Genomic DNA, 21,162 nt, shown 5'->3' on the forward strand with positions numbered 1-21,162 from the left:
CTGGGCCACCTGCAGTGGAGCGCATGAACTTAACCACTCGGCCACGGGGCCAGGCCCCTATTTTACTATTTTTAGAACAAGGGTCCACATCTCAAAGTGTGAAATTTGGTATTACATAAAATTATGGTAGTTACCTAGCCTTTCTTATATTTGACAATAAACATGCATTAATAATAAATTAGAGTATAAACAATACTTGGAAATATGTTTTACATTGATAAAATAGATGTCACTTTTCACACCCTTTTGATTTTTTGGGGTTTTTTTTTTACAAAATACATCATGATATGATTTGTATTTCTATCATTCTTGTGAAATTATCTAAAAGATTTAACCTTTCATTTTAATTTGGTTTCTAGTAAGTAACCCAGTCAAAGCTGAGCTGTACTTATGCTTCAGTAGCAAGTATTATGAATTTATTTTATACTATACAATTTTGAAATATTGTATCATTTTCACTTTAGAGCTTATAAGGAGTTCTGCTCCTGGGAGAAGTCTTTCCTTTAGATAAAGCAAACTGAATTTTTCAGTCTGGAGGTGGGAGGAGTCCAGTTTTTGATGGTTTGAATATTCCCAAAAATATCTAAGGGTTTCGGGAGTGGTAAAGAAAATTATAACTACTTAGGACACCTAAATGAATGACCATTTTTAAGCCCTGCTCATGGCTTGGCAGTTTTCAGTGCTTGCCAGTTGATCTGATTAATCAGAAATACCTGGGGTGCCTTTCCTGGACTTGAGAAAGGAAGACAGTCTTCGGACCTGCTGAGTCTGGAAAATCTTTGTCTAGTGATCCTTGGAGATATTCCAGTGTGTCACTGCATTAGCTTTTATAGAACCTATAATATAAAGGGATGGTTTTCAAATGTTTTGTTGTTTATCTTGTTTTCCAGTGGTGAAACAGTTTTTTCCAGTTAAGTTTTATATAACTAAGAATACAAAGAACAGATAAAAGCATTCTGAAAGAAGAAACATCTTCTTTTAGAGGAGTGTATGAGTCAGTGAAAACTGGGTATATTTTAGATTACCATTTGTGTTTCTTGGGCTCTTATAAGTAATATTTTCATTCTATTATGTAATTAGGATTTTTTTTTAAAGGTTGAGAATTTTAATAGTTCAAATTTGTGTAGTTGATGTTGCATGTTATTAGTCGAATTTTTTCTCACCCACTTAATTTGCTTTATGTTTATTTTATTCCTCATTTTTCTTTTTATAGGACCCAATGTTGTCTTCCAGTGTGAAAGCACCCCAGAGACCCACTATCCAAGTTTGACTCTAGCGTGGAGGCAGGGCAGGCAGCCCTGATCAAATATCTCCTACACAATTCATTAACTTCGTTTGAATGTTAGAGCCACTTGTGATTATTTCTTTGTGTTTCTAATTTACAGTTAAAATTTATTTGTAACAAGTTAAAGGATAGTGGGTCTTTGTGTGGCTTTCCCTGCTGTTCACTCTGGCATCCTTTAGCATTTTTCTTTTTTAATTTGGTAATTGTAGGTCATTAGCATGCATACTGAGTTTGCCCTTACATGGTGGGAGTTCCAACACACAAAGACCCACTATTTGCACAGGCTATTCTCGCTGGTTTGGAATGGGCTGCTTTGCTTTTCTAATGTTACTGCAACATGTATATTCATTGCAGAATTCAGATAAAGTTTGCTTATGTTTTGCTATTATGTTTGATCTAATCCTAATCACAGTGAGCTCTTAATTGATTCAATATGTGATTTGCCCCCAAATATGTACTGTTTACTCGATTACTTTTTCTAATATGCCACTTTGAGAACCAATATTTAAATTTGTTTAAAGGCCAAGAACTGGAAATAACCATTTCTCTATTTTTGTGTATTTTGGGGTGGGAGCAATAACCCTTTCGGGGAGCTTGTCTTCTCTCATGGAAGAGGAAAGTGATGCCCCAGCAGTATGTGCGGAGTGGGATATGTTTCATCTGTTTCAGCTGCCCAGGAGTGAGCACTGCGCTGTGGTAGTTCCCTTAGGCTCTGTGTGCTCTGGGCTAAGGAGGAGACCACGTCAGGTGTGGCCGCAGTTCGTTGTTACTTCTGTATTGATGACCTGAAAATGAGTTATTTTCAATAAATGAAAGGCTGCCGTTGTTGACCATGAAATATGAAACCTTCCCTAGCTTAGACAGAGAATTTATATCTACATTTTAAAGTCAAAATTCATGTTACCTTTTTTTAATTAGGTGACTACATGTCCCAGGTCATGAAAGAACACCAGTTGACATTCTTTTTAATGCGTTTAGTAAAGATAGTAGGGACTCTTGAAGCATTTAAATGCCCCTGAAGCAGGCATATAGGCTCTATCTAGTCAAGAATGAATTCAAGTGAAGGCAAGGTGTGTGAGAGCTGGCATCCCTCTGTGTCCATGAGGCTTCTTTGAGGCTGCAAGATTGATTTTACCATCCAGAATTCTCTGGCTAATATCTCTTCTTCAACCACATTGGCTACTTTGGCATAGGATTTTACTTCTTTTCGTTGAATAGAAAACATTTTAAAGATAACTAACAGTATTATAAACTAATATATGTGAGAGTACTTAGCTGAGACAAAAAAGAGTTTTAGTACACAGTATGTAACTATATTGTCATCAATCAATGAGAAGTTTATGCAATTTAAAATGTTTACAAACTGCAGTGCAGTCTACTGTTCACGAATGTCAAAGTATTATCAGGACAAGTGTACGTACAATCCCAGGGTCTTACTTCCTCAGAGAGTTCTTTAAGAAGAGTGAAATCTGTCTTCATGTCTGTGAGTTTAAGTTAGAGGCATATTTTGTGCAATATTTATGTTAGTGTGCCTATACATTATGAATGAATGATATCAGTTATCCATTGCCTAAATCATAACTTTACGACGCTTGAGCAAGAATCGACAGTTTAGTTAGAACTTCACAAAGTTCAAATGTCTGTGTTCCAGAATACTTCACACTATTGGGATGTATGGTGATGCGTATGTGTGCTGCCTGGGGCGGGATTTCTAGTTTTAGACCACCTCAGTTTTTAGCATTTGGCATCATCATGGTACTTTTATAAAATGTGTCATTAGTAGGAAAGCAATAATATCTTTACAGGTGGCATAACAGATTTGCCTGCGGTCTCTAAAGGAGACTGTGCAAAGATTGAGTCCTTGTGAATTCAACTGACCTTCCAAATTATACGGATTACTTGGTCTTGCCTTTTATCTTCCGAACTTTCTACTTTTACACCCTTTAGTTGAGTTTAGATTAAGGATAGTTACTTTAAATCCATTTTAAACCTTTAGGTTAGAAATCAGACCACGGCTAATTAGCCATATGATTTGCTATAACATTTTCTCTTTATAATTTTTAGTTTGGGCTTATCTAATAATACTGATAAATTATTTCAAAGGTATTTTTATAGCTCAAATCACTTCACTTTTACACTGATAAATATAGATTATTAAGAATGACATTCAGGTAGAGCTTAGCATCTGTAATCAATTTGAAAATAATTATTCATCGGGTACCTATGGACTAAATCACATAATGGCACATTTAAGCTTAATGTTGGTCTGGAAAATAAATTTACTGGGTTTACTGAAATACCACTCTTTGTGTGGGTGTTTCGTCATATATTTGAGAGAAGGCTAAAAGTAAAGGAAATTGTATGACATAAGATAATAACCTAAGTCCTTACAAGTGCATGCCATCCTTTGCAATACCTCATATTCAGCCACGTACTTGCTCTCTTCCTCATTCAGTATGAGAGGCAGCTGTCACTTTGCTTAGAAAGCAAACATTACAAGGAAAGAGTTTATCGCAAACATAGAATTTTTAAATGGGAGCACAACTGAATAAATCTGAACCCTGTAGGAGCTAAAGAATCAAAATATCTGTTTCTTTAAAGATTGCAATCTATGATAATCATTTTTAATTATGTGATTAAACCTGATGGGTTTTCCAGTATTGAAAAAAATCCGTTCTAAAACCAAAGCTGATCTTTTAGAAAATTAGAAAATTTAAATCAACCTTACCTGTTATATAGTTTCCTCTAAAACTTTATCTTAAAGGATCATTTTAAAATAATACTATTTAAAAAATGTAACTGCTATTTTAAAATATAATATGAATACTGATAGTTTAAAATAAAGAAACTGGGGGAAGGAAAAGTAGAGAAGAAATGCCAATTCCAGTCCAAAGCTTTATTTGCCAAGTTTTCTTAGAATAAATTTTACCAAGTTATAAATTCTTGTAAATAGAATCTATAATGGAAATACTGATAGACTTCTACCTAAAGTGGCATTATTGGATGCTGCTGTGATGCTACTGTAATGTAATAAATTATTAAATTGTTGCAAAGTGCTGTTTTTGCCTTAAATTTTTATTTTGTGTGTCTTGAAAACTATAGTGTTAAAGGTATTGAGATTGTGCAAATGCTGGGCACGCTTGGCATGAGGTAATCTGTTTTTATTTTTACAAAACTGTAATATAACTATGCAAGTGTGTTTATTAAAAGGACACAAATTACATTACTTGTATTGTGTATTTCTTTTGAAGCATCCTTTAAGACTTATCTTCAATTGTTTAAATGTAGTTGTGATTGAATTTACTTGAGATTTCTCTTTTTCCTTGACATAGTCTCTGGGTACAGGCCAACGAATTGTTTTGTATGACAAGAAGCAAAAGAAATTTTTAAGTGGTCAAGATTGAGGTGGTTGGATCTCAGGTAATCATACATACCTCAAAAGCAAAAGAAATTTTGATTTGAAAGTAAAAGAAAATATAATCTAGGATAATAATAGACTACTATATTAGTTACAATTTTTATTCCAACTTTTTTCCTAAAAGGATTGGAAGAATGTAGAATAAGACATTTTTAGTACAAAATAAAAGTCTATATGAAAGAAACTGCAGTGAATGCTTCAGGGCACAGAGTTAAGCAGAGTATTACGCTTCCGTAATCAAGTTGGTGGTTTCACCTTGAGTGGAGAAAACATAGTTCAAAATCCAACCCATCCATCAATGTGTAGCAGAAACAACCTCTTTACAAAAAACCTTCGTTTCTGGAAGTCATTCAGCTAACATATATTGAGTATTTGCATAAGGCCAACAGAGTACTAGGTGCTGATATGAAAATGAGTGTCAGGTGGTCCTTAGCCTTGGGTCGTACCCAGCTCTGCGAGGAGATCAGGCGCATACGCAGATACTTATTAAACAGCTGCTAAGCACAGTGGTGGATACTTAGTGGGCACCAAGAGAGTACAGAGGAGGAATACATAATTCAACCATAGATTGGTGAATGAGACAAGACTTCCTGGAGGAGGCAACTGCCTGATCTGTAAGATAAGTAGGAGTAAGCCAGATTAGGGGGTGGGATGGTGGAGAATATTTGATAAAGACAAGAAACAGCATGGGTGGAGGAGGGGACATGTGATTCTAAGCAGTTCCTTATTGCCAGAGTGACAGTACAAAGCCAGGAACAGTGAAAGTTGAGGCTTAGAGGCAGAGCGAGGGCTAAATCAGAGATTCTCTAGCTTGGCTGCTCATTGGAATCACCTGGGGAGCTTTAAAAAATACCGGTGCCTGAGTCCTCATTTAAATGGCCTGTAGTGTGGCTGGGGCATGGAGAGTTTTCCGAGCTCCCCAGGTGATTCTGATGTGATGCCAAGGTGAAGAAAAAGTGATGAAACTGAGTAAAGAACTGTTTCTGAGGGAAAATTAGCAGGAGTCGGGGACTGATGGGCATATGCGGGCAGGCAGAAGAGTCAGTGTGATTCCCAGGGGTGTTTCTTGGTGACAGGGTAGAATAATGGTGCCACCAACTGCAGAAAAGAATCAGAGTTGGGGGAAAAAGATGAGTTTGGTTTTGACTACAGAGTACCTGTGGGACATCCAGATAGAAATGTCAAGCAAGTAGTCCAATATGCTGAAGATGTACAGCATCAGGTGTGCATCAGCTGGCGGAATGAATCTCGATAGTTGTTGAGTCAGTAAAAGTAAATGAGATTACTAGGGGAGGAAATCAGACCTTTGAGGGGATCAGCAGTTAAGGGTTGGATAGTGAAAGGAACCCGTGGAGACAGGAACCAGAGGATCTAGGAGAATGAAGAGATGCTGAGCTAATATCGCTGCCATTTTTGTAAAATAATGAAGTTCTGGCTGTACAACCATCACTCATGCAAGTAGAAAGAAGAGTGCTCTTTATTGAGCACTTATTAGTCTAGGTTCTTTTCTAAGGTCTCAAATGTATTACCTCATTATTTTCTGTTTACAGATGTGGAAATTAAAACACAGAGGTTAAATAACTTGTCCAAGGTTACACAGCTGGTAGGTTGCACAGCTGGGTTCAAACACAAGTGGTCTGTCTCCAGAGTCCACATTCTTAATCGCTACACTAGTATGCTAATATTGCCACCATTTTTATAATCATGAGGTTCCTGTAATACAACCATCACTTGAACCAATGAAAAGAAAAGAGGAAAAATCAGAGGCTGCACAGTGTTTCCTCTATGTAAAAAGTACACACAGAGACAAGGAGGTGAGGACTGAATATAATAAACAAGGACAAGGATCTATAAGAAGGATAAGCTGAACATAATCACTTTTTTTGGTAATAGCTTTATTGAAATAAAATTTATATGCCTTATAATTCCCCCAAGTATACAATTCAGTGGTTTTTCAGATATTCACAGTTGTGCAACCATTACCACAATCAATTATAGAACATTTTTATCATGTGAAAAAGAAACCCTGTACCTTTTTGCTATCACCCTGCTGTCTTTCTATGCACCCCCCAGCCCTAGGCAACCACTAATCTATGTTCTGTCTCCATATGTTGGCCTATTCTAGATACATGTAAATAGAGTAAAATATGTCTGGGATTTTTGTGATTGGCTTATTTCACTTAGCATAATGTTTTCAATGTATGTTGTACTGTGGTATGTATTAGTACTTCATTCCTTTTTATGGCCAAATAATATTCCATTGTATGGATGTACTACATTTTGTTTATCCATTCATTAGTTGATAGACGTTTGAGTTGTTTCTGCTTTGGCTATTATGAATAATGCTGCTATAAACATTTGTGTATAAGTTTTTGTATGGACATAGACCTTCATTTCTCTTGGGTATATAACATAGGAATGAAATTGCCAGGTCAAATGGTAATTCTGTGTTCAACTTTTTGAGGAACTCCCTTTTTCCAAAGTGGCTGCACCACTTTTTATTTTCACCAGCAGTGTACAAGGGTCTCTCTTTCTCCAATTCTCACCAACACTTGTTATCATCAGACTTTTTATTATAGCTATACCTGTGGGTGTGAAGTGACATCTCATTGTGGTTTTGATTTCCATCTTCATGATGACTGCTGATGTTGAGCATCTTTTCGTTTGCTTGCTGGCCATTTGTATATCGTCTTTGGAGAAATGTGTACTCAGATCCTTTGCCCATTTTTTTAATTGAGTAGTTTGTCTTCATAACCACTTTTTAAACTTTGCTTTAAACAAGGACGACAAATTATGAAAGCTGTGCTTAAGAGAGAGGTTTTAATGCTGTACAAGGCAAAATCACTTGGTCAAAGAGAGTGATCAAATGAGTGTAGTGGAAGTGCTGCTTTGAGTCGTGGCTGTACCAGCTCACCCCCTGAGCCTTAGTCTCATCTGCCTATGAGGATAGTAATACCTACAGTGCAGATGAGACGTCAGGGATTTATGAAGCACAAGTTCAATGTCTGACACAGAGATGCTAGAAATAACATCTAACATTTACTAAGCATTTGCTGTGTACCGAGTGATGGACTGGGCTCTTTGGGTGTGTGTTGGGTTAGGAAGTGTTAGAGTTAGAACTCGAGTCCAGATCTGACTCCTAAACTCGTGCTCTTAGCCACCCCCCATGCTGCTTTCCATTAACTAGGAGCTGCTCTTACTCCAAATCATGAAAGCATAACAATCATCAGTCAATTCCAAGATACAGGTGAGAAGAGGATAAAGAAAATTAACTGCTTTAAATGAGTCCAGGCTAGTCAAGTTACATTTCAGGCTAGTGGGAGGACCCTCGGCTGGGATCCCTGTGTCACCAGTGGTCATCTCTTAACCACCATGAAATCAGAGTCAGGCAGTGCTGTAGAATTCGTGTGTCCTAAACTCAGCAGTTTGGGGCAAAGCCTCCAATTATGTAGGATAAACATTTGAAAATATGGGCTGTATGATCATACCATTGGGGAAAATTAGGGATGTAGCAGTCCGTTTAGTAATACCAAAAAAAATTACATACATCACATATGAAACTCCTGTTGCCCCAGGACAGTACTGTAGTTGTGGGTGTACTGATATAAAGTGCTGAAGTATGTGGAACAGTCTGTTTGAAATTGTCTGTCAGATAACAAGCTACTAATTGCATGCCTGACAGAGTAGACAAGTATGTAAGGGACCAATCATGTCACTTAGACACAAAAAAGAGCTAAAGGACAGTACGGTCCCTGTTGGCTTTTTCAGTGCCGTTGGACTATTTGGCATTAGAATATTTATTCCTAAACCCTTTTTTCCTCTAGAATTTAGTTCAACAAGCATATAACCAGGTCCAGTTTATACATGCTGTCATCAGTGTTTACCTCGAATAGGACTGCAGTGTAAGCACCATTTAAAATGGCCTGGAATTTCAAAGTGTAAGACTTGAATCAGGAGACCTAGATTTAGGAATTTCGTAGCTCTAAATTCTACAGTAAGTCATGCAACCACCAAGCTTCATATTCTCCATGTATTTATCCAGTAGAGGTCAAAGTTGTGTCGGTTATTCAGAGGGTTGATCAGAGGTTGTAAACTGTGATACACAAGTTGGTAACAAGTTATTTTTATTGTTAGAATTGAAAGCTCTATGTTGGGCGAACATGAAGAAACTACTGTTTCATGACATCTCTTCGTAATATTCTGTATTCTGAATAGCACATTAATACCTTCAGTTGAGTCAGTGTTATAAGTCTGGCAGCCTGGAAAGTGATGCAAATATTAGCCTGAACTAACTACTTTCTGAGGCCGAGTTCTGCACTTTTGTCTACCATTAAGAGTCTTTGCTGTCTTTTAGACTTAGGACGTTTTACAGTAGATTCAAAAATAAAAATAAAACCAATGAAATTTTGCTTTATTTACTTACACTTATCAACAGAGTTGCTTTTGGAAGTTCTAGAATACAATCACGCACTGCATAACGACCTTTCAGTCAACAGCGGACTGCCCCTGTAACAGTGGTCCCATGAGATTGGTACCATACACCATCTAGGTTTGTGTAGGTACTGTAGGGCTGGAAGAAATTTTCCTTTGAAGGGTCTCATAGCTGGTCTAAGGAATTGACATGAGACAGATTAACAGGAGAAAAACAAACAGAAGTTCAATAACATGCATACATGGGAGAAACCAGGAAAACCAAGTAACTCACCAAAATGGCTGAAGCCCTCATCTTGAATACCATCCTGAGCTAAAGACAAAGGAAGATGTTGGAGGTGGGGAGAATCAGGGACTTCAAAGGGAAGGAAGGCAATTCACAAGTGGGTGAAAAGGAGCAAACATTTGGAAAACAAGTGTTTGGCCGCACAGAAACAGAAGAAGACAGAAGGGAGCCCAACAAACAGGCTTTTTCTAGGTTTCTTCTGTCTACCACCTAGTTCATGTGATGCTAAGGTGATAGCTCACTTCCTGAGACAGGTTTTTTTTTATCTGAATTATTTTTAGGCAGTTAAAGGGAGGTAACAAGAAAAAAACTTTCTGAGTCTTTTGTTTCTTAGAAATAATCAGCCTAAAATAATCCTCATGTTAAAGAGACACATTTTGGGGTGGCAAATTTGGTTCCCCTTCAGTACACTCTATCATGTTCACACAACAGCAGTGAAATCGCCTAACAGCACATTTCTCAGAACATATCCCTATTATTAAGAAACGCATGACTGTGCTTCTGTTTTCTGATAGCCAAATATTTTGCTTTCTGATGGTCTGCAGCATTAGAATACAATATGAACTTCCCTTTTGTGCTTAAACAAGCAACCGAACACCTGATGGCATAGAACTTGACAGGCATCAGAAAGGCAAGAGGTTTAAAAATTATTCAAGAACTATTTAAATTTCCAAAAACAAAATCACAAATATCTGTGGCTTCAAGGTGGGGAGCATGCTACCTGGTACATAGTTTGTATTCAGTAAATATTTGCCAAGCAAATAAAATGCTATTCTTTTACAAAATAAGATATCCAATAATTTTCTAGTACCCTGATAAAACTTTAGTATTAAAGGCAGCCTTCAGAAAATGCCCACAGTTTAGTCATCTGGATCTACTGTTAAAATCTTGTCTTTTCACTGAACTTAAACCCAGTGAGACTGAAAACCATTATGTGAAACTCTGGCTGCTTAATTTGGGCACACAGAGAATAGCATTGTTCAATGGCATTGCTCTCCTCAGAATGGGCAAGGACTTTTCTGGGACTTTATGACATAATCTGAACAAGTCCTCTTTGTATTAGTCATCACAAATTGTCTTTTGTCCAATCTGTGGAATCGTCACAGATCTCTCTCTTCTCCTTTCTGAAGCATCTCTCATTTGCTTCTTGTTCTTGCTTGTACTGTAATTTATTTTTATTTTATTTTTTTGGTGTGAGGAAGATTGGCCCTGAGCTAAATCTGTTGCCAATCTTCCTCTTTTTGCTTGAGGAAGACTGTCGCTGAGCTAACATCTATGGCAGTCTTCCTCTATTTTGTATGTGGGATGCCACCACAGCATGGCTTGATGAGCAGTGTGTAGGTCTGTGCCCAGGATCTGAACCTACGAACCCTGGGCTGCCGAAGCAGAGCTCGTGAACTTAACCACTATGCCACTGGGCTGGCCCTGCACTGTAATTTAGAACAGAGGCTCCCAACTATGGTGGGACATAGAGTTTTCATAATCATTATTCATTATTTATAATTTGTCTGTCAGTCTCTATGTCCTCACACAAGTGTGGGGGGTCTTGTGGCCCAGGCCCCCACAAATTATTCCTCTGCAGCTTTGACTTGATAGTAAGCATGATCTCTGATTTTTTGTACTTTCCCCTTCTTCTTGTCTACCAAAAAGAACTGACCAAGAAGTTTTCCTCATTCTCTCTGACCGCCTATTGTTAATATCAATGTTCTATCTCCTGTAGCTCAGAGTTCATCTTCACATCACATTCTGTAAATACTTGTTGAAGACCTACTATGTGTCAGACACTGGGAATATAGCAGATCATATAATAGGCAAAAATTCCTGCCCTCTTGGAGCCGACATTTGAGTAGGATAAGACAGAAAAGAAACAAAATGAAGAAGTGTGTATTGTCTTAGAAAACTAAAGCAGGTTAGGGGAAGGGAGGCTGGGAGGGGCGGTCGTGGATCTAGAGGGATTTCAGTTTTCAACAGGCTACTCAGATAAAGCCTCTCTGAAATGGTGACATGTGAACAGACTTGAAGGACATGAGGAATATCTAGAGGAAGCCATGTTGATATCTGGAAGATCATTCTAGGCAGAGAGAACAGTGCATGCAAAGGACTTGAAGCAGGAGCATGCCTGGAATGCTTGAGGAGCAGTGTGGAGGCCAGTGTGGCTGGAACAGAGGGAAGAGCAAGAGGAAAAACTAGGACAAGGGTAACCAGGAAGATGGGAATACTGTTTAGGTTCTTGTGGACTGTTTGTAAGAACTTTGGCTTTTGCTCAGAGTGAGAAGAATCCATTGAAGGGTTTTAATCAGAGGAGTGACAGGGTCTGCTATGTTTTAACCGGATAGCTCTGGCTTGCTAGTTTAAGCAGGAGGTGAGGGTGAGGAAGGAGTCAGAAGCAAGGAGACCTGTTAGGGGCTAGTTCACTAATCCAGGTGAAAGACGCTGCTGGCTTGCATCAGAATGACGGTGGTGGACCTGGGGAGAAGTGGTCAGATTATGGGTATATTTTGAGATAGAGCCAACGGGTGGATTGAATTTGGAGTCTGAGAAGAAGAGTATCAAGGATTCTCCGAAGATCTCTGCCTGAGCAACTGGAGAGATGGAGTTGCCATTAACTGAGGTGGAACATAGTGAAGGGGGAGAAGTTGATTTGGAGTTTGGTTTTGGATATGTTCCTTCACTCACCTTCCTGGTATCCAAGTGGAGAGGCTGAGTAGGCAGCAGCAGACGTGGTGGGGTTCAGAGGGCATGTTCAGGCTGGAGTATAAATTGGGAGTGTAGCAGTACATAGATGACGTTTAAAGCCGTGAGACGTCTGGATGGGACCACCGAGGCTGTGAGTATGTAGAGAAAAGACTTGCAAGGGCCGAGCCTTAGGTTCCAACATTAAGTCTGGGGAGCTGAGGAGGACCCAAGAAAGGCGACTGAGAAGGACTGCCCAGTGAGTTGGAAGGGTTTGAGACGAGGTGGTGACCTAGAAGCCAAGCGAAGAAGGATTTCACAGAGGAAGGAGAGATCAGCTGTCTCTCTATGTGATTGGTCAGATAAAACTGGGTACCTTTGCCAAAGGAGGAAGCTTACAAAGCTCTTCTTCAAACTAAAACGTTTGAAGTAATGTTAAATGTATAATTTTCCAGCTACATTCAGTAAATGTTTTTACACAGTAATATAGATCTTCGGTATTTGTTGAAATTAGTCCTATGGATGCATGAAAAGAATGTGTATTCTCTTGGGGGCCGGCCCGGTGGTGCAGCGGTTAAGTTCTCCCGTTCCGCTTTGGAGGCCCAGGGTTCGTCGGTTCGGATCCCGGGTGCGGACATGGCACCGCTTGTCAAGCCATGCTGTGGTAGGCGTCCCACATATAAAGTAGAGGAAGATGGGCACGGATGTTAGCTCAGGGCCAGTCTTCCTCAACAAAAAGAGGAGGATTGACAGCAGATGTTAGCTCAGGGCTAATCTTCCAAAAAAAAAAAAAAAAAGAATGTGTTTTCTCTTGTCTGTGTTCGTTATATTAATCCTGTTAATAATGTAGAATCTTTCGTAATTCTTACTAATTTTCATTAAGAAAAGTAGGTCCACTACTGTAATTATAGATTTTTCTCTTTTTTTCTGTTCTTTCTTTTTTGGGGGGATAATTCTATCTTTTTTTATTTTATGCTTTGAGACTCTTCTGTTAGTTGCAGATACAGTCAGAATTAGTATATCTTCCTGGACTGTTTGTGATATCATCTTATATGGATCCTTGAAAGCCTATTTCGTCTGTTGCTAATAAAGCCTCCCCAGCTATATTTTGTATTTGTGTTGCTTTTTCCAGCCGTTTACTTCTAACATTTCTGTAACTTTATGTACCTCTCAAACTGCCTGAAATCGTCTTTATTGCCCCTCACTTATGAATGAATGATAGTATCAATAGAATTCTAGTTTGACAGTTATTTTTTCTCAACACCTTCTATTGTTGAGTTGAGTTGTGTGTAGCCAGTCTGGTTGCTGTTCCTATGTAGTTATTTTGCTTTTTCTCTCTGTTTTAATGTTTTTTTTTTCTCCTTGGTGTTTTGCCATCTAGGTATGGATTTATTTTTATTTTTTCCCTAATCAGGAGTCATTTTTCCTCCTGAATCTGCAGAGTTATATCTTTCATCAGTTCTAGAAAATTCCCAACATTATAATATTACCTCTTCCCATTCTTTCTGTTCTCCTCTCATAGACTCCCATTTGGTGTATGCTGGGCCTTGTCGTTCTGTCCTCCATGTCTGTTAACCTCCATTTTATGCTTTCTGTCTTTTTGTCTTTCTGGGCTGCACTCTAAGTAACTTCAGATCTGTTTTCAGATTTACTGTTTCTTTCCTTAGATGTGTTTGATCTACTATGTAACCTATTAATTTATTATTTCCATGATAATATTTGCCATCTTTCTTTGTTTTTTTCCAAATCTGCCTATTCTTTTTTTTTGGTGAGGAGGATTGGCCCTGAGCTAACATCTGTGCCAATCTTCCTCTATTTTTTGTATGTGGGATGCTGCCACAGCACAGCTCAATGAGCAGTGTGTAGGTCCATGCCTGGGATCCGAACCCACAAACCCCAGGCTGCCAAAGCGGAGCACATGAACTTAACCACTACACCACTGGCCTGGCCCCTGCCTATTCTTTTTTATTTTTTTATTTTTATTTATTTATTTTTTTGTGTGTGTGAGAAAGATCGGCCCTGAGCTAACATCTATTGCCAATCTTCCTCTATTTTATGTGAGATGCTGACAGAGCATGGCTTGACAAGTGGTGCTAGGTCTGTGCCCAGGATCTGAATCTGTGAACTTTGGGCTGCTGAAGTGGAGTGCACAAACTTAACCACTATGCCACTGGGCTGGCCCCTGCCTATTCTTTTTTAAAGACTCTTCTTAGGGTTTCAGGTCCTTCATATATGTCTTGAGTTATTTTAAACATATGTATTTTACATCTCCTTTTCTGTATTTTGTTCTATTATCTTATGTTCTTGCATTTTTTTATTTAAGGTGGATCATTCCTTGCTTTTGTGATTTTTTATTTTGAACTCCTTTTTAGTGAGACTTAGTATTTCTGTGGAAATCCTTGGAACCAGGGTTGTAGGAGAGACCTTCCAGAGCAGTTAGACGTTTCCTTTGACCAAGCACTGTAGGCATCACCAACCAGGGACCAATTTTTGTGTTAACTCATTAGTTCAGGAATTCTTAACTCCAAATTTGTGTGAGATGCAAGCCCAGCATTTCTATTCTTTAGCCAGCAGAAACTAAAAACTTTCTTGTCACATCACTCTTCTGGCAGGAGGATTTTTTTTCCTCGTCCACCCTGTAGTCTTCCTTCTCCTGCCAGAGCCTCCTCGCACGGGCCAAACTCAGGCAGAAGCCAGCTCAGACAGGAGCTTACGAGAGCAGCCTGTGGGTTGGCCTCCTTGCAGCATGGAGCAGAGCAGGCGGAAGGTGACAAACGCGTGTGGGGCAACACAGTAGTCTACTATTTGATGATTACTCCCTGACCCCCGTGGTCAGAACCCTGGACTAATTTGATATTATAGAACTGTTTAGACACGGCCCCTAATCTCCAGTGGGAGAGACAGACTTAGTGACCACGTACAGGTGAACTACAACACGTCTCATTATGTGAAGTATCGAAATACACATGCAAACCAGCACCCCGGAAACACGAAGGAGAGGCAGTCTGGGGGTAAGTGGAAGAGGGAATGGGAAATGCTTCCCTGAAGTAGGATCACGTGAGCCACACCTTGAAGGGCTAATGAGGTGGCTCTGCGCGGAAGAGAGGACAGTGTATGACTGGGCCCAGGCCAGGGTGGCTAGAAGCTGGGCGGCATGATCAAAGATAGGCTGTGGCCGGATTGTGGAGACTCTGGAGCCCTGTGCTACAGACCCAGGACTTCATTCTGCAAATAACAGGAGCCATTGACTATTCTATTGGGGAAAAAAACATAATAAAAAATGTAGTGGCTGGCTTGAGCTGTTCAATAGAAATCGAATGTAAGTCACAAACGCAGCCCCATATGTAATTTAAAATTTCCTAGCAGCCACATTAAAACAAACAAAAAAAACATTAAATTAATAATTTTTTTACTTAACCAAGTATTATCCAAAATATTATCATTTCAATATGTGATCAATATAAGAATTATTAATGCGTTATTTTACATTCTGGGTTTTTTGTACAAGGTCTTTGAAACCTGTGTGCATTTTACACTCACAGCACTTCTCTGGACTGGCCACAGTTCAAGTGCTCAGTGGGCACATGTTGCTAGTGGCTACCGTATTGGACAGTGTGGGCACAGAGGATGGCAAAGGATGTATTCTACCAACAAACTATAATTTCTTGGTTCTCAGAAGATTCACTTCCCCTCCCCTCAAAAAAGAGGGTTCTGTGGTCAAATAGGTGTTGGGAACTCTGCATTCATCAAATTAAACTTTTTTTTAGGGCAGGATTTCTCAGAGCCTAATATGCTAATGTGCATTGTGGCCCTACAAGAGAAATACACAGTCTGCAGCATTGTCCAGTTCATTTGACCGTACAGGGCTGGAATGCCAGGAACACATTTTAGTATCAGCTGGATTAGGGGGAACAGAGAGTCTGGAAGCAGGCAGAGGCAGAAAGACAGAAGGAAACACCAGAAAGAAGAGAGTGGCAAAGTCTGGGAGAGGAGAGACTTGAGTGTGTGAAGAAGCAGGTCTTCAGAAGGGCCAGTGCCGTGGGCAGGTGGAGGAGGACGTGATCTCCAAAGGGGTCGCTGGATTTGGCAATGCCGAGGTCATCATCACCTTCACAAGAGCAGTGTCAGTGGGGCGGTGGGACAGAAGCCAGAGTGCCCTATACTGGAGAAGTGACAGGGAGAGCTGGGGGACTGGCCAGGAGTACAAACCCCTCTAGTGATGCTTGGCGGTGAGACCAGAGAGAGGGTTCTTGAGGAGGGAGCAGGACGGAAGGAAGGCTGCTTGTTTGTTTTAGATGATGGGGTGGGAGAGGCACTTAACCCTGTGTGCAGGCTAAGAAGGAGCTAGTGGGGACTGACGATGGAGTGTGAAGGACAGGGAAGGGTCCTGCAGGAGAGGGCTGGGTAAGGATGCTGGCTTTGGGAAGAAATAGGATCCCCGCATCCCCGAGAGGGGAAGGAAGTACAGGGATGAGAGCAGGGAGATAAAGGGAGGAGGTAAAGGGGCAGTAAGGCTTTATTTGTTTCCCCTGACATCAGGGGTGAGAATGTCTGACTGTGAAGGTACGGGTCAGGTTGGAAACTTGAAGAGAGAATAAAAGTTTAAGAACCATTGTAATGAAATGCAAAGGGGACCGCCAGGGGTGGAGTGCAAGGATTGTCCGCACATTCATCCTGATAAAGCTAATGTATGTTCCTGCCTTAGAAATGGTAAAACGTCTGAGACTTTTCTTATTATTCCAAGATACAGAACAGATAGGCCGGTGCTTGTGGGTTTTAATGTAAATCATTGTTTCTCAAAGTGTGACACACGTATCCCAATGGTACCCGACACAGTGGCATGCAAGATAGCACCCAAGAAGACTAGTTTTATTTTAATGGTTATATATTTTAATGACTATCAGAAGAAACATAACCAGCACATCAAACCCATGTTTTCCTAGATATTTAACTCAGACGCAAGTGAATTTAGAGAAAAATATAACATGAATAATAGTAGAGATAGAATGTGGATGTGGCAGAGTGTGAATGACTGAAATTTGTGAAACACTAGTGTGAGAGGTGGGGTAACCTTAGAGACTGTTCTAGTTGCCTCCATCAGAGTCAGCTGGCAACTCTGACCTGTGACTCTGGCTCACATCACCATCAGCAACGTCCCACCAGCTGTACGGCCACCACGTCTAGCCTCCTTGCTCCACACAACCTAGTCAGTCAGTCATCTGTATTGTCACCAGCCTTACTGGTTCCAAACACTCACTCACGCCTGCAGCTGTCCCCAGCAGGGCAGAATCAAATACAACCCCCCGAAACGCTTGGTACTTTTTGAACACGACTGTGGCACTATGATTTCTTCTTGGTAGCACCAAACATAACCTGCCGTATTCAATTTTGGTTTTACTGTGGGAGTAAATTTTTTAAAGCTTTTGGCAACATGTGCAGAAAACAGAACAGCTGTCTTCATTAGAACTTTCAGTAAGCCCAAATCTGCGCAAATATATAAAAATTCAAAGGCGACAGAAAGAGAACCCCCCTTTAAAAGCCCAGTGTGATCCTTGCATTTTCTGCCTCTGTGGCTTTCTTCATTTGTTCCCAGTGCCAGACAAGCACCCACTGTGCGGGACATGTGTGTCTGGAGTCCCTGCCTCAGGCTGCCCCTTCCCCTGCTGCCTCTGCTCACCTGGTGGCCGCAGGGATCAGGCAGCCTTCTTTGTCCTTCTCTCTCCCGGCTTTTGGCTTTCGGATGTGCACCGCTTGCTGCCTCAAGGTGTAGCTTGCTGGGTACCTGCCTGCTTTTTCTTTGTGTCTGAGGAAGGGCTTCCTGTCACTGGGCATAAGGCAAGCCCTCGGCTTCTTAACAAATGACTCTGGAAGTACGTCACACTTCACAATTTGACCTTTAGTTCAGCCCCGATGTGCCTGTAAATTGACCCAAAGTGTATGCAGTACGCCTCACCCTGCTGCAAGACGCTCAGGACTTCCCTCAGAGTCACTTAGGGCCACGGTGTATCCCAAACCAGGAGTTCTTTGTCCTAGGGGGCTAGGCATGGTCTCATTGGGGACTTCAGATTTCCTAACTTTAGCTCTTTACTTTGAGAAATCTAGAGAAATGTTTCTCAAACAGCTTTTAAACAGTCACTCACAGTAAGAAGTACATTTTACATCCCCAAATACATACCTAACTAAAACTTTTCACGGAACAACGCTTACCAATGCTGCACACTTGATAGTTTCTATTTATAATTTTACTGCTGGGCCTAATCAGCATTTAAAAAAACTAAACTGATGTAATGACCCGCTGATAGCTCACGACCTGCAGTTTAGGAAACACTAGTCTGAAGCATTTGGTTCGTTTAATCATTACAATAACTTTGAAAATGTCTTGAGATGGTGAGAATAGCATAGATTCTTCACAAGCTCAGCACAGTTCTGATCTCTTTGAGGCCATTCTAAAAATTCTTAATTCTGTCATTACTACTAAGAGAAGAAGTCAGGGCCACATTGAAATGTTACAGGTGTGGCTAATGAGCTGCTTTCGAGCAGGTGGCAGGTTGTGAGGCCCGCTCTTCGCAGGTGTGTGCTGCTCCGAGGACGTCCTGCGCTCTGTGGAAGCTGTGTTGTTCCTTCAAGGCAGCATTTGTAAACCCAGCATGTCTGCTGATAAATGTCTGTTTTCTGCAAAGAAGACTGAAATCATATTTTGAAACTCTACCCTGTTTTTCCATAGGGTGTGCCGATCTCCAAACCCTGGACACCATGCAGCCAATAGAGAGGAAAAGGCAGGGCTACCTTCACGAGCTGATTCAGACTGAGGAGCGGTACGTGGACGACCTTCAGCTCGTCGTGGAGGTGAGGGGCCCCTGCCGCCTCGCTCCAGGAGCATCTCTCTCTGCTGTAGGGGATGGGGGTCCTCGGTCTCAAGGGGAGGTTTCCCCTTTGCTGTGTAAATTCACAGGTGTGACAGGAGCTCTCACACCCTCAAAACGCTTTCTCTGCCCATTGGAGAGTGCTTGAAGAGTTCAGTCAACTCTTTCCCCGAGATTAGGTAATTCAGAGTGAAGAGAGAACAAGAGGGCACTCAGGTGCCTCAGGCGCATGTGGCAGAGGCCCCATCAGGAAGGACAGGGTCTAGAGAAGGGGGGAAGGTGCTGAAGCAACTTATCTACTTCAGCTTTTTGCCTAACTATATTTACACTGCTGTTTGACACCTGACATTTTCATAAACTTTAACATTTCCAGGGGAATTGTGAAGCAGTGGGAGTGTTCACCAAATGTTTGTATCAGTTTGGAAAACCAAATAGGAGCTTATTGTAAAATATTGTCCAAATATCATATATTTACTGTTTTATGTTTGTGCCTATTTATGTTACCAGTGACCTCTAAGCTGATGACAGCTGTTAGAGTGACATTGTTTTTTTTGAGTAAGATTAGCCCTGAGCTAACTACTGCCAATCCTCTTTTTGCTGAGGAAGACTGGCCCTGAGCTAACATCCATGCCCATCTTCCTCTACTTTATACATGGGACGCCTACCACAGCATGGCTTTTGCCAAGCGGTGCCATGTCCGCACCCGGGATCGGAACATGTGAGCCCCGGGCCGCCGAAGCGGAACCTGCGAACTTTACCTCTGAGCCACCAGGCCGGCCCCTAGAATGGCATTTTAAAATGATTTGTGTCTGAGTAAGCAAGATAACACTTGATAGTTCTATTATACTTTTGTTTCCAGTCAAATAAACAAACCACCTGAGGAGAATGGGTGTCCCCATAGGCCCAACAGGTGCACCATACACCTGGCCGTGACCTGGATAGCAGCATGGAGCAGAGGCCGCACCCGCCTGCATCTGCCCCCCGGCAAGGCCTGCCCCTGGTGCCTCCTCCACCCTAAATGCAGGCTGCGGGCTCCAGACATGGCCTGCTAGTTCCTCTCTCGTGTTCACTATAGTGCACCGCTCGGTTGACAGTGTCTCCCTTCCCCCCAAGGCTGTGAGCTCCTGAGACTCTGTATCCTTCATTCTGCATCCCCAAAACATAGCCTGGCCCTTTGCAGGCCTTCCCACCAGTACTGAATAAAGTAGGTGTGTTTATGTCTGCACCTCTGTGACCAGGGCAGATGGCCTACAAGAGGAGCCCATCATTCTTATTCATCCCTACAAGTGTCTGCCCTGCTGCTGGTCACATTGCAGTCCGAAGGGATTGTACATGGGTGCAGAAGTGCCTCTCTGATGCTAGCACAGGAGGTGAACAGGGGCCGGGTCTTGCCCCACCTCAGAGCAGTTACTCAATCCCTTGGGCCTTGGTTATTCCCACTCTGTCCACCCATGAGATGCTCTGAGGGGCGAGGAGTCACGGGCACTGTTAACAGGCAAGGCCTTCTCATCACTGTTCCCATGGGGGGTCCCAGAGGGCCTGACCACCTTCTCCTCCTCTGCTCACCTCACTGAGGCTGACACAAAGCAGACAAGTAGAACGAATAAACAAAGTAACATAAATTACTCAGTGAGTGAAGAACAGGCAATGCCTGTCCCCCAGGAGCCCCTCAGAGCAGATGGGCCGTCTTCCAGGGCTCGCCCTCCTGGGAGTGTCCTGACCTCTGCAGTCTGCTCGTGGAGCTGGAGAGATTTAGAGAGGTCCAGTTCACAGCACTTTCAGCTGAGTTCTTTGAATCCACGTTCAACTCACCTCAGTAAACATTAATTGAAAACCTACTATATGCAAAGCACTGTGCTAGAGAACAGAGCTAAAGAGAAGGTTCCTGCCCTCGAGGAGTTCACAGTCCTGTGGAGAGACAGACAGACAGTTGCAGAGCAGCGTGGTGAAGGCTGGGGGGGGGGGGTGACTCAGATGCTTTGGGAGCTGAGGGGAGAGGACCGCCCCCAGCCAGCAAGGAGAGGTCAGGAAGGACCTTCCCATTTAGGCCTCGGCCAAGACCTGAAGGACAAGGACAAGTTTTCTATGAGGAAACAGAAGTGGGAAGGCATGTGCTGAGGGAGTTAGGGTCCTGCACGTAGCCCAGAGTGGCTGAGCGTCAAGTACGTGAGGGCCAGGCTGGCGAGGCTGGCAGGGGGCAGACCAC

At 41.6% G+C, this 21,162-nt stretch overlaps 1 protein-coding gene across 5 annotated transcripts in view; it reads left to right on the plus strand.

The window, feature by feature from the left end:
* ITSN2 (intersectin 2) overlaps positions 1 to 21,162 on the plus strand; it is a 134,522-nt gene that overhangs the window by 99,275 nt on the left and 14,085 nt on the right. For all 5 annotated transcript variants that reach the window (XR_006888743.1, XM_046662496.1, XM_046662495.1 and 2 more), the window contains exon 30: positions 18,818 to 18,939. Coding sequence is in view for 4 of the 5 variants with exons in the window: in XM_046662496.1 (XP_046518452.1) it covers positions 18,818 to 18,939 (122 nt within the window). In the remaining variant the exon portion in view is untranslated. The remainder of the gene's footprint in view (positions 1 to 18,817; positions 18,940 to 21,162) is intronic.

Source organism: Equus quagga, chromosome 5 (assembly GCF_021613505.1).
Source record: "Equus quagga isolate Etosha38 chromosome 5, UCLA_HA_Equagga_1.0, whole genome shotgun sequence".
In the NCBI taxonomy this organism is placed as follows: domain Eukaryota; kingdom Metazoa; phylum Chordata; class Mammalia; order Perissodactyla; family Equidae; genus Equus; species Equus quagga.